General features: G+C 39.8%; 1 protein-coding gene across 2 annotated transcripts in view; it reads left to right on the top strand.

Moving 5' to 3' along the window:
* The window catches only part of fchsd2 (FCH and double SH3 domains 2), a 25,212-nt gene extending 12,070 nt beyond the window's left edge, over positions 1-13,142 (top strand). The window contains exons 7-22 of one of the 2 annotated variants that reach the window (XM_085915952.1): positions 483-537; positions 667-795; positions 2,742-2,864; positions 3,148-3,243; positions 3,892-3,966; positions 4,300-4,416; positions 4,862-4,966; positions 7,135-7,224; positions 7,384-7,446; positions 9,170-9,304; positions 9,495-9,578; positions 9,713-9,890; positions 11,423-11,643; positions 12,284-12,476; positions 12,556-12,647; positions 12,993-13,142. In XM_085915952.1, coding sequence (XP_085772078.1) covers positions 483-537; positions 667-795; positions 2,742-2,864; positions 3,148-3,243; positions 3,892-3,966; positions 4,300-4,416; positions 4,862-4,966; positions 7,135-7,224; positions 7,384-7,446; positions 9,170-9,304; positions 9,495-9,578; positions 9,713-9,890; positions 11,423-11,643; positions 12,284-12,476; positions 12,556-12,647; positions 12,993-13,085 — 1,849 coding nt within the window. In that variant the 3' untranslated portion in view covers positions 13,086-13,142. The remainder of the gene's footprint in view (positions 1-482; positions 538-666; positions 796-2,741; positions 2,865-3,147; positions 3,244-3,891; positions 3,967-4,299; positions 4,417-4,861; positions 4,967-7,134; positions 7,225-7,383; positions 7,447-9,169; positions 9,305-9,494; positions 9,579-9,712; positions 9,891-11,422; positions 11,644-12,283; positions 12,477-12,555; positions 12,648-12,992) is intronic. The other variant, XM_085915953.1, reaches the window with a different exon arrangement.

The raw sequence follows: 13,142 nt of genomic DNA, 5'->3' as shown, positions 1-13,142 counted from the left end.
TAAAAATATATAGTATATCGCATTCAGGCAGACATGTTTACATTTCAGAGAGAAATGCTATGCACATTTCGGTAAGTGAGAATTGGATCTGTTCAAGGAAGAAGGAAAAAAAAAACACAGACTCAGCACACACTCTGTTATCACTTCTGTTTGATGTCACAGTTGGATGAATTATGATGGCTGCATTGGGCTGAGAATTATTGCTGTCAGGCCACTGCATCCCTGAGATAAATGTTCATTATAAACCACAGTTTTGACATCATTCTTATTGTGTTCTTATTGTATTGTTATTGTTTTCTTCTCAGGCCTCGATTGAGACACTGTCCTCCGAGTAGATAACTGTTGTACTGAATTACCATTAAGATTCACATTCAGAATTAATGTTTGGATTTCATTGGAAAGCACAAAGGCAACTAAAAATGCCAAATTATGGTAGGTCAAAACTAATTTATTGTTTTTTTTGTGTGTTGCTCTCTTTTTAGGTCAAAACTAGCTCTCTTTCAGTCAAGAATTAGCTTGCAAAAAGCAAGTGTAAAGGTAAGACGTTTTTTATACTGTCAATCGCTATGCTGTTTCGGTTTACCTCGTAGATGAGCGCTAAGACTTTGCAATAGATGGGGATTAAACACAGAGTTGAAATGGTGTCTGTTAATTCTGTTTTTGCAGTTGAAAGCAAAGAGGAGCGACTGCAACTCAAAAGCAACGCAGGCCAGGAATGATTATTTGTTAACACTAGCCGCTGCCAACGCTCACCATGACCGCTACTACCACATGGACCTGCTCCACTGCATTCAGGTATCGGGCAAAATGATTTTAAGACACAAAGTCTCAGGGATTCCACCTTGGACCTCCTGACTCGATTTCCTTCAATCCACGCACTTCATGTTTCATTTCATTTGTGCTTTGTGTTCACAGTAGCTTCGAGGCAGCTACGGTATTGCTGCAATGACAGGTTCTTTCATTACATGTGGCTTAAGAGTTTTAGTCATAGCTCATGTCTCGAGGGAATTTCCAGGAAAGAAGACTTTTCAATTAGAAACCAACCAAATCTGAGGGAAATAAAGTTTCAAAGTCACTTTTCGTTTCAACATTGCAGGAGAATTGTCCCACATCAAACCAAATAATTTGATGACTTCACACTTTTGAGTGACATGACATCTTTGGGTTTCTGATTTGATCCCTGCAATGCAAAAGTAGAAATTGACTGCACCAGATCAACATTAGTAGAGCTTAGCAGAGCTGATCATGAGCATTGGAAAAATTGGAAGGAGTTGATTTTTTTTTTTTTTTTGTGAAGCATACCAACCCTAATATCCAAATACCCAAGTGATGAATCCAAAATTGTAGAGAGTAACAGGAAGTTAGACATTCCATTCCATTAGCCATTCCATCACAGGATTCTATTTAGTCAAGTTTATTTTTAGAGCCCTTCATCATAAAAGCAACTGAAAAGGCTTCACAAGCTATTTGAAAAAGATTAGCGACATCCCCTAGTAAACCCCCCATTAAGAAAAAAATAACTTGCAACGCTAGTATAGACAAAAAGTAAATGCATATCTTGGCCCTGAAACGTGATATTTACCATCCTCTTCAAATCTTTCATTCAGTAGGATTCTCTTGTCACCCTCCATTTGGTTCTGTGCCCCCATACATACACTGAAGCCTGAAATGCCCATGAGCATCGACACTATGAGGCACTCCTGAATAATGAATCAGCAGCTCCGAGTAACGCAAAGCTGCAGGGGATTGTGCACACACACAAACACAAGAACGTGCACACATACGAGCGAATGCGGGACAGTGCCAGAGGAAGCCAATCTGCTAGTTCTTTCTCTCCTCAACTTGAGCCCATCTTCTGTCCCGATGTGTCCTCAGATTCATCTGTTAGACACAAAGAGACGCAAGTCAACTCACAGCCACTACTTCTTTGGATCGTGTTTATCGCACATGCATTCATTTAACCCAAGCACACACACATAAGCAAACACACCAACTCACTGGCTGTGATACAGGTCTTTTCCTGGAAACTGACTCATTTTATTTCAGCGCAACTGCAAATGGATTTTTAAAAAAACGTTGTGGGACGAAAAGAAAAGCGGGGATAAGCATCAAGATAAGGAAACATTTAGAATGAAGTCAGCCCACCCATAATGACATAACTTCCTTTAGTTGACTTACATGTCATTTATAATCCATTGTGTGTGGGCAAACATTGGCATTATTCATGTCGGAATATTTGAGAATTTGTGTTTGCGCGTGTGCATGTGTATTGTGCGCGACTATGGGCTGTGCCTATGTGTGTCGGATTGTTGTAAATTGGCATATGAACCTCTTCACCTCCTCTTGTAGCTTTAAGAAAGAAATCCAAAACACACACACACGCACTCAAGTGTACGCACAAACATTTGATGTTTATATCTGCTTGCTTTCACCATTTAAGTTTTATACCTGCCAAAATCTCCACTTTTTCTCTATCACTTCCTTGTTTTCATTGGTTGTGTATGGTTTGGGAGAGTGTCTGCGCTACATGGAAACTACACTGACACTTAATTTAGAGGGTCATACTCTATTCACAAGATCTGTGCCTGAATAATATCATCTGTTAAATTAAACACACTTGTGAGTGAGTGATGCTTTCTATAGGCAATATGAATAAAATGTGTCCTCTATATTTAGTTTTAAGGATGATGTAAATTGAAAGTATATAACCATGCTGTTATTTTTTTCTCCCTGTCCTCCAGGCCTTGGATGGCAGAATTTATGAGCACGTGAAAGACTACCTGATAGCATTGTGTCGCACCGAGCTGGAAGCCTCACAAGCGACACACAACACCTTCCAGTTCCTGTTAGACAAATCTACCAGGGTGAGTAAGAAGGCATCGCTCGCTCATTTATAACAGGAGAATTCAGGCAAAAGAAGGACAAAAATGCTCTCTAATATCAATCAATTTTGACCTCTCAGAGTATGTGTTAGAAATAAGCAGTTGTTTCTTACATGAAATCAAGGCTGCCGATAATCATAATGGATCAACACAGCAGCACTTCTTGAGTAACAAATTTGCTCAACTCATTTGGGGGTAAATTTTCTCCTCATTGTTCCTCCCACTAGCTTTTTTTTTACAATGCAAAATGTTCATGTCTTGCTAGATAATGCAGGAGTTCAACCAGCAGTTGTTCATGCAAGAGAACCCAGTGTTCCATAAAGCACACGACTTCCAGTTCCAGCCCAGCGAATGTGACAAGGTGAGACATAGTGAACACAACGTTGTCCTAATGTGCTTGCTTGTGTGATTGTGTTAAAACAGCAGGACTCTCTTTTTGGCTTCGATCAAATCCATCTTGCTGGCACGCATGCACACATCCTTCACTAAGTCGTAAATCTGCAATCTCGACACATGCCTTTTTCTCTCTACTTTCGGCATACAATACGTGACATCATCTATCATCTTGCAATACATAGAAATTCCGATATGGAGTTTTTGAGGTGATACACTTATGGAAAGAGCCCCTTTTGACTTCTTTTTCATGAAAGAGGTGTTTCTTTGTGATGGCAATTGCTATTGTCATTATAAATAATGGCTTGGGGTTTTCGTGCTGTTGTCGATAGATCAGGTTTCCGATCTTGCATTATTCCGACAACTTTGATTTCTGAAGTCTCACTCGTGTAGCACTCCTCGAATTTATTGATTACCACTCAATATATTTCTTTCAATGACTATTCTCTTGGCATCTCGAGAAAACAGATGAGCTCCTGATACATAATATTCCTTTCCTGTATTCTCCTAATCCTACTTAACCTTTGCTAATACTTTTCCCTGACACTTTCCCACTAACTACTCCTTGTGTTTGTGTTTGTTTGGTTGTGACTCTGCTCTTGGCTGCATGTGCCAGACTCTGAGCTCGGTGCAGCAACTGGTGGACATTGAACCTTCACCCGTCAGTGCCATGAGAATGACCCTGGCACAGGTAGCCATAACTGCCAGCAAAAGCCGCGGTTCATCATTATTGAGACATTTTTGTCTGCTCTCTCATAGTAACATTTCATATGATGTGTACTCACTCTGTCAATAAAATACACGCACAAACACTGCTGAGCTTTGCAGTACATTCTTAATTTCTTCCAGTACAAAAATGAAATGTTTCTTTCTGACTCCAGCTAAACAGCTTCCGCATGTTACAAACCCAGTTTCAGTTTTGCTGATTTTCTTTCAGTTCTGTTCTGTTTGCATATGTTTGGCCGTGTATTTTCCCATTTGTTTACTTACGCTTGCACGATTATGTGTGTGTTTGTTTTATTAGAGTCGTCAGCTGGAGTCGGAGATGGGAACCACAGAGGAGCACAGTCTGAACAAGGAGGCCAGGAAATGGGCGACACGAGTAGCCAGAGAACACAAGAATATCATTCACTACAAGAGAGTGAGACATTGCAATATACTGCGTGCATAACATAAATTATTAGTTTTTTTCTTAATATATCTACTGTTAAGTTTGCATTTAAAAAAATATATATATTGTTTAGCTGGAAATAGCAAAAACTGGCAAGACTGAGATTTTCAAGAGATATTAATTTACTATTTATGTATGTATTATTGAATTATTTAATGAATTATTTTGATAAAATGTCACATCTCTCAAATAATTTGTACTCTTCCTAAGTCAAAATCAAAGTCGCTGGCTAAAACTTCCCATGTCACAATTTGCTATTTTTTTCACACATCTACACTATTGGTCAGTTCACTTTTTTCTTCATTTTCAGCCAGAAGATACCATTGCACTAAATACAAAAAAAACACTCAAGAATAATTATATATTGTATACAAAAGAAAAAATATGTATTAACATGGGGTATGTGTTTGGTCAGTCACTGGAGGAGTGTGAGAGTCACGGCCTACCCCCCACTGAACAAGGCCGAGCAGATCTTGAGATGAAGATAGAGGAATCCAAAGAAAACATACGCAAAGCTGAGGTTTGTGACTTTCTTTCCCTTTTTTCTCCCTCAGACCAACACTTAACGCCGCATGATACTCAAACATTGATGCAGCTGGTTTAGTTACTTAGAGGGGGCTGAAAAGGACCTGTAGGTTTCCTCCAGTCAGAAATGACATTGCAACATAATATATTGAGGTTAAGGTTACCTGATAGAGTTCCTTGACCTAATAAAGGCTACATTTTAGAATAGGCTAAAGTCAAGTTTCTTTCACCCTTGATACATTGTCACTTTGCCGTATACCTCACTTTGCTGAGCTCATTTCAAAATTTTCCTTCTCGGCTAGTTCCCACATGTCTGACACCCTCTGCTGGCAGATTTTCACAAATGTGTCTTCTTCGCACAACAAGAATACACTATTAATAACATGGGCTTCGACGTCATGCAAACACAGGTGGTGCAAGAACCGGCTGTGTAATCACATCCCTTTTCACAATGTCTCCTGCTTACTTTTTCTCTGTCCTATCCTTTGCTCTTCCAGGTCAGCACTACTTTGATTTAGCTTATTCATATTTAATGAAACGTATGCATTGTAGAGCTCTTATCGGAGCATTATAAAGGAAATGAAAATAGCGCTACTTGCATTAATCCATTTTATGCGCATAGTGGTTGAAGCACTTTTCTTTTGGACCCACAATATAATATTCACTTTGCAGATAGAATAATAAAATATAGAAAGAAGATCATGTAAGAAAAGAAACAATGAGCAGTGTTTAAACATTATGCCATTGTCATTGTCACATTGTCACTCTACATTATGACGAAATCTAAGAGGTTTCCTTTGTACCTAAATCATGCATCATTATCATTATGAATGTAATAGTTATGAAATGCTCCACACTGATCATTTCTCTGCGTCTTATCATCATTCAACATTTGAGGAAATAAATGACAAATAAAAACTAAAGGCTACTGTTTTAAAGAAACACATTTCCTTATGGGTTCTAGCTGTAACTGATAAATATATTTAATACCTGTGCTGAGTTTAAAGTGAATGAGAAGAGCTGCTACAATTGGTCGGGAATCAAGTCTGTTGCATTTACTCCCACAATGGCTCAAACACCCTTCTCTAACTGCAACCGTCTATGAAAACAGTAACTAAAAGAAAACTCTTTGCGTCAGGCGCATTAATACGGCGCCATATTTTGGCGTCGGATTTGATCCCTTCCTCCAGAAAGTGACAGGGCACTTGAGGGCTTGTTGTGTTTCATAAGCAGAGCTGAAAAACTGTCAGTGTTTGTATGCAGTCAGACATATTTCGATCTATCAACAGTTATCGTGCGGTGTCAGCATGAGAGACAAACTGAAGGAGCAGGTAATGAAAGAGGACAGCAATGAAAATGCAGAGAAGACGACGAGAGGATTAGAGATGAAGGAGAGGGACAGGCAGGGATTTCCTACTCTGTTTATAGCTTCATCATATTGTCTCATTAGTAAAGAAGACAGCATATATCAGTCCTCACAGTCCTGGCAGCTCATGAAAAGTAAGTTGGGATATTAAAGTAAGCTGTCTGATTTGAATACTTTATCCCTATGGAAAATTTGACTTTGACTGATTACAAGTTGTTGGATAGAGCTGAACTTTAAATAGCAAAGAACAACAAAACTGATATCTCTGTTAATTTCAGACATCTAGCATAGCTGTAACAGGAGCGAGCATTTATTTCTGAAATCAATTTGTCCAACTCCTTTACTGAAAGTCATTACAAATACTAAATTATTACAATTGTAGAAAGCAAACATTTAAGCGTATTAAACCAAACAAAATTGTCATTAGAATAAAACATTTTTAGCCAAGACAGATATGCACAGCTCACAAAATTCAACACATCCTCAAATTATTCAGACTTGTCTTCAAACAACGTAAAAACTCTTATTTTGCAAGATCATGGTTTATTCCGTATGTTAGTGGATGTCGTTTACCAGTTGCAACTTTTACCTGTCTAACATTCTTCCAAATCTTCAAACAACCAAATCTGAACTACTTTTCTGCTCATAACAACAACAACAACCTCATTCAAACAACTGTTGTCACGTTATTGATTCAGAACTTTTTTCTGCTCATAACAAGAAATTAAAAATTATGTGTAGTTTGTTGTCAATAACATGTCGGATGAGTTTTACCAGTTTCCTTTCTTTCCCGAAAGACAATAAAATTAAAAGCAGAAGCTCGGTTGGACCTCCTGCGGCAAGTGGGCGTAGCTGTGGACACCTGGCTGAAAAGTGCCATGAATCAGGTATGTTTAACTCTGTCCTAAATGTGCATTGAAGATTCTTGCGGCGTGACCTGCAGTCGTTCTGTGTATACCAACGTGGGTCAATGCACGACTGCTTGAATGCTGTGTTTCACGATGAAGGTTTGTTTTGTGAAGCCCTCACTCTCTCTGTGCATGTAGGTTATGGAGGAGCTTGAGAATGAGCGCTGGGCCAACTACACTTCCCATGATCCCTCACTGTCGGTGAGACAACTCCTCACGTTTGTGTTGCTTGCCCTCTTTGTCATAACTTGCATGTTCGTTTTTGTTTGAAGCCGAGGTGTTTTTAAAAAAATATATTTTTAAAAGGCAGATATTTTGTCAACACGTTTAAAGGGTTACATGAGCAAATCTCACACCTTCAGGGAAGTGTTGAACATAATCACCACAGAACTGCATGTCTATCACTATGGCAGATGGAGAAGCATCTGAAGTCCATCCATTTGTTTTCTATTGTATTTTCCTTATTAGAATCAAAGGTGAACTGGCCTCAATTCCGGCTAACTTTTCATTTTCTGAAATGTTCAGAAATAGTGTCAACCAGAGGCTTCCATTTTTTATGATTTCATTATGAACTACCCAGCCAGAATAGCTCTCCTGACAAATCACCTCTTGAATGATGCAAAGTGTAACATAATAGATTGATCTCTGCCTGACCTAATTATCAATCTGACTATCCAGCCTATTTAAAAAAAAGAAATACAAAAATATGAAATCTCATAGCAAACCCAACAAGGCAAGATCATCCCTTTATAGTGATAAAAAGGTTATAGATTCAAAAGTTATACATTCAGCCGACATTGAAATAGAGATCAATGTGCTCACATGACACTACAGTACAAACAGCAGAGTGATCCTCAGCGGAAGGATGAAGAGAAAGCCTGTGGATGACTGATGACACTTGCAGAATTAGGAGACTTACTTTAGAGGAAGTCAAGTGGCAAGGGTGTAAAGGTGAAGTTATAATGAAAATATATATTTCGATGCTATGGTAAGAAAAAAAGAGGGCATTAGATGCATGAAGTGCAAATTATTTCGCTTCATTTACATTACTAAAAAAACTAAGGTACAGTATTTCTCGTACCTTTTCATGCAATTGTGTCTTGCTAGTCAACAGTAAGGATCACAATTGTTATCAACTAAACATTCCTTGTGGAGTTGTGTTTGGTAAAGTTCAACATTTGTCTCATAACACCATCAATTTATTTCACAATTTAGCTCCGACTAGAGTCGGGGGGGGGGGGGGGGGGGGGGGGGGGGGGGGGGGGGCGGACGGACGGACGGACTTATGAGCAATCAATTTTGCCTCAAAGCTTCCTGATCACAGCTAGAAAGTTGAAGCTCAAAAGCAGGTTCACCTTTCAACCTGACAATGACCGCAAGCATAAATAAAATTAATCAAAAATGACTTGGGTAAGAACATAATTCGGTCAGATTTAGTGGAAAGAAGAGTGTGCAAATGTTGCCAAGTCAACATATGTAAAGCAGATTTTTTTTTTTTTTTACACAAAAAATACTGAATGCTGTAATTGATGTGTTTGAGATATGCATGGTTACTATAGTCATTTTTTTAAGAAAAGAAAAAGTACCTCAATATATTATTTTTCTCTGCGTTAAAGTGGTCCATACACACTCAGGTATTATGTTAACTGTGTCAACAGAAATCTGATGACCAAACACAAACATTATTGTGGAAAGGTCAGCGCGCTGCGACAGCGCCTTCTGCCAAAAGATCACATGACCTTCAGAAAAACCAGTCAAATGCGCATACAGCAAAAGTGGGAGGGGCTTGATCATATTTGTCTGTTAACCTCCACCTGTGACAAAAAGTTCATGTCTCACAGGAAGGAATAGCTGAGGCAGTGTTTTGGGGGGATAAAGACAACATGTCACCTGAATAGTTCATTTTTTTGTTTGTTTGTAACAGGGTACAGTTGACTTGGAGCGTGAGGACGGTGAAGAGTGTGAAGAGAATATGGAGGTTTTTGACGACAGCAGCTCCAGCCCTTCAGGAACCCTTCGTAATTACCCACTGACCTGCAAGGTCCTCTTCTCATACAAGGTATAAAACAATGCTGGAGAACATACGAAATGCTCCAAAAAAAAAAAAAAAGACATTTCCTTCTGGAACCAGGTTTTAGTGCAGAGCAGTAAATGTATAAATGTTATAAAAGCATAAAAGCCCTTAAAGCTAAACTAAACAGAATGTTGATTTATATATAGCTCTAAACACACATCTTTCTCTGAGTCAGGCATCTCAACCAGATGAGTTAACCATTGATGAACAGGAGATGTTGGAGGTTATTGAGGATGGCGACATGGAGGATTGGGTCAAGGTATGTGAGCACATATGCAACGTTCCCACAAATGAGCTTCAAGCTTGCAGTAACAACAAACAAGATGCTATCTTATTAGGTGCTTGGGTAGAGTAGACCTGCAGAGTATGGATTTTTTATGTGTCCCCCCACAGGCTCGCAATAAGACGGGTCAAGTGGGTTATGTTCCTGAGAAATACCTCCAGTTCCCTGCGTCCAACAGTCTGCTGAGCATGCTTCAGTCACTGGCAACACTGGACGCTCGGTCACACACTTCTTCCAATTCAACCGAGCCGGAGTTGCACTCTGGCTGTGTCAACGGAGATGCTAACAGTAAGTTCATTAGTTTTGATGTATTGATTTTGAATTGCTCAATTATACTTTTAAGATAAACTGTTCCTGAATGCTTATTCGGCATACAGTAGATTACAGTTCACCGATTGCAGCCCAGCAAACATTGCCAATATTTTTCGTCTATTATGAAAGTCCCATTATATTGCAGCAATCTACCGTTTATAGTATTTTTAAATGGGTTTTTAGTTTTTTATTGCCTAATGTAATGCCCTGGTGTGTGAGAAATGAGAGCCACAATCAAGAACAATAAAAATTAAACACAATAAGCACACACACTTGGAGACATTCACGAGTTAACAACACCCGGGGCAGTTTTTGTCTCCTCAAATATGTTTACAATGTGTTTAAATAAGTTTCAATTAAAAAAAACGTGTGGTGGGGTAAAACTGTATAAAAATGCAAGTGGGTCAAAAATGTATCCCTGCCATTGATGGTTTTTCATTTTATTTAAGTTTTACATTTTATGTTTCGTCCGACCAGGCCTGTGTTTCCACCACAGTGTGTAACTAATATATAGTAGCTGCATGGCTACAACAAAAAGATGAATGCAACACAATAGAGGGCAACAAAAAAAAATAAAACACTCACAGTCATCACTTATCTTGAAACTAATGAGACTGGAATTTGCTGAGATGTATATTGACATGCCACAGTTCTTCTGGGACAATGGTTTGTGGCTTGTTCTTTTTTCAACAAAAGTGCACCAACAATTTTGTCTGCTGTGTGTACAAAGAAAGGAAACCAAAAGCAGGCTCTGTTCTGGGGCTGCTGTGCTACATGTGGCCTGTGGTGCCTTGATTCTATGGGCTACAATTACTTTTCAAAGCAGTGGTTCTTAACCTTATTGGAGATACCGAACCCCACCAGTTTCATATGCGCATTCACCGAAACCCTCTTTAGTGAAAACGTTTTTTTTTTTTCTCAAATTCAAGACATCAATGTTTATTCATATAAGAAAATGAGCCGTGCATGAACATCACCTTGTTCAAAGAACATAACCAACATAATGCATGGACTCAAAACAAATAACAGTGTGACTTCTGCTGTTGCCTTTGCGAGACCAGTTCAGATATGCGTCGTCACGAATGTACACAAAAAATCTGGTGTGTTTGGACCTCCACAGTGGAGGCTCTGCCGAACCCCTGAGACTGACTCACCGAACCCCTAGGGTTCCATCGGACCCATCTTAGGAACTGTTTTAAAACCTTAGAAGGCAAAAAAAGAAAGAAATTTGCTGCCCAAAAAGGACAAGGAAAAATATCCAGTACATAGCTAAAAACAGCCCGAATTGGCAAAGAGCAAAACATTGGATTATTCTTAAGTGGCCCGCTATCAAAATCCTATCGAATATCTATTGAAGGAGCTGAAACATGCCGCCTTGAAAAGAAATTGCTCAAATCTGAAACAATGTTTTTGCACAGATACAAGTCATAAAAAGATTCAATGCTCCGTCTCTGTGGAATCGTTTTTCCTACTGTGTGCCTAATTGCTGTCCATTATTCTCCCCACAGCGGTGTATGTGCGAGCACTTTACGATTACGAAGGCCAGGCGGAGGAGGAACTCTCTTTCTCGGAGGGAGCAGTCATCCGCCTTTTAAGCCGTGACACTCAGACCGATGATGGTTTTTGGGAGGGCGAGCTTAATGGAAAGGTTGGCGTCTTCCCCTCAGTTTTGGTGGAGGACCTGACAGAGAATGGAGAGACCGGAGTGGGCGGGACAAATAACATCCAGGTAAGATTGCATGCACGTTGTTTTGAGGCTTTCTGCACAGGCAATGACAATAAAGACTTTCTACTGTATTTTATTCAAAAGTACGTCAAGGTGACACATAAATGGGATGTCACATGCAATAATCGTTCATTCTAATTATCACAGACATGCTTCGATTTTGCACCACTGAAAGTGGTTTGTCAGTCTTTAGGAGCTTATCTTATTGTGCCATCTGCTTCCATCATCAATGTTTGTTATTTCTGTCAGCAAGACATTCACCAACACTGCATTAGCGCTATCGTGCTCTGATGAAAAGAAAACTGGCGCTGCAATCACATCTTGGGGACTCTTATCTGTGGCACTGGCCCATTAGAGTGACAGGAAGGATACAGCCTCTCCCCTCCCAGATGCCTCTAGACATAACACTCAACAAGTTTCAAGAGTGGAAATTTGCTCACCGAATCCTGCACCATCTGATAGCATTCAACGCAAAACCTACAAAAGAACATTTTTGTTTTTTTTAAGTATCTGATCTCATTAGTTGCATGTGTCTCAAATCAGTGGGTCGCTTATACAACAATGAAAAAATCCAGTAAACCAATCAAATGTTATGTGTTTATTATCGAGCGATTCCTGATTGTAGCCTGATGTCTTCCTATAGATATCTCCCTCTGCGAAGTTGCCATCATCTCTTCCACCTCTTCCGCTGTATGATCAACCTCCCATAAGCCCTTTCACCAGCCCGGAGAGCTCTACCCCGCCGTCTCTCCCGCGTTCACCCTCTGCTGCACTCAACGGGGATCATAAGCTTCCACTGCCCGCCTCATCACACAAGGGCTCGTTAAGCACCACCAGTAAGCAATACGAGCCGCACTTCTCCTGCAGTAAAGTACCAGAACGGCTTTTGTAATGGCCTTTCTCTTTTCTATTTAGATCAGAATTCTGGGAGAAGTTCAGTGTCACCTGGGTTTCAAACACAGCTTCCTCGATTCCCACCTGAAGGAGGTCCAGGCAAACTACGACCTGTTAGTATGCACAGTATAAACAATGCTGAAACCATTTTAAAACAAGGGAATTAAAGTACACATAATTCCATTTTGACCACTAGGTGGCAGCACAAGATTGCATCTAAATCTAAATTTGAATGACGGCGCAAAAAAGGCTGCCTAATTTTTGCTGGAGAGATTAGAAAGATGGTATTGAATGTCTCGTATTACAAGATTTGCTGCTGTGATATCATGCCCACTTACGAAAGTCATTTTTCTACAATATTTGGGTCAAACTTAATATGATATAACCTCAAGAGGAATCGATTTTTAAGGTTCAGGCGAACAACATCCTAAAAATCTCATTCTCTGTTTGTCTCTCAGGTGCGTGCTGCGCCTCCCCCACCCAAACAGCAGTCTCGCCGACCACATGGAAAGAGCGACAAGGCCGAGGAAGTGGAGATCACACTGGTGTAACCGAGACGCAAGATGGCACGGGGTTTGACACAATTCATAACATGCTTAAATCATGAC

The sequence above is a fragment of the Syngnathus leptorhynchus genome, chromosome 7, assembly GCF_054491065.1.
Source record: "Syngnathus leptorhynchus isolate UIUO chromosome 7, UIUO_Slep, whole genome shotgun sequence".
Taxonomy (NCBI): domain Eukaryota; kingdom Metazoa; phylum Chordata; class Actinopteri; order Syngnathiformes; family Syngnathidae; genus Syngnathus; species Syngnathus leptorhynchus.
This window is presented reverse-complemented; position numbering and strand designations above follow the sequence as displayed.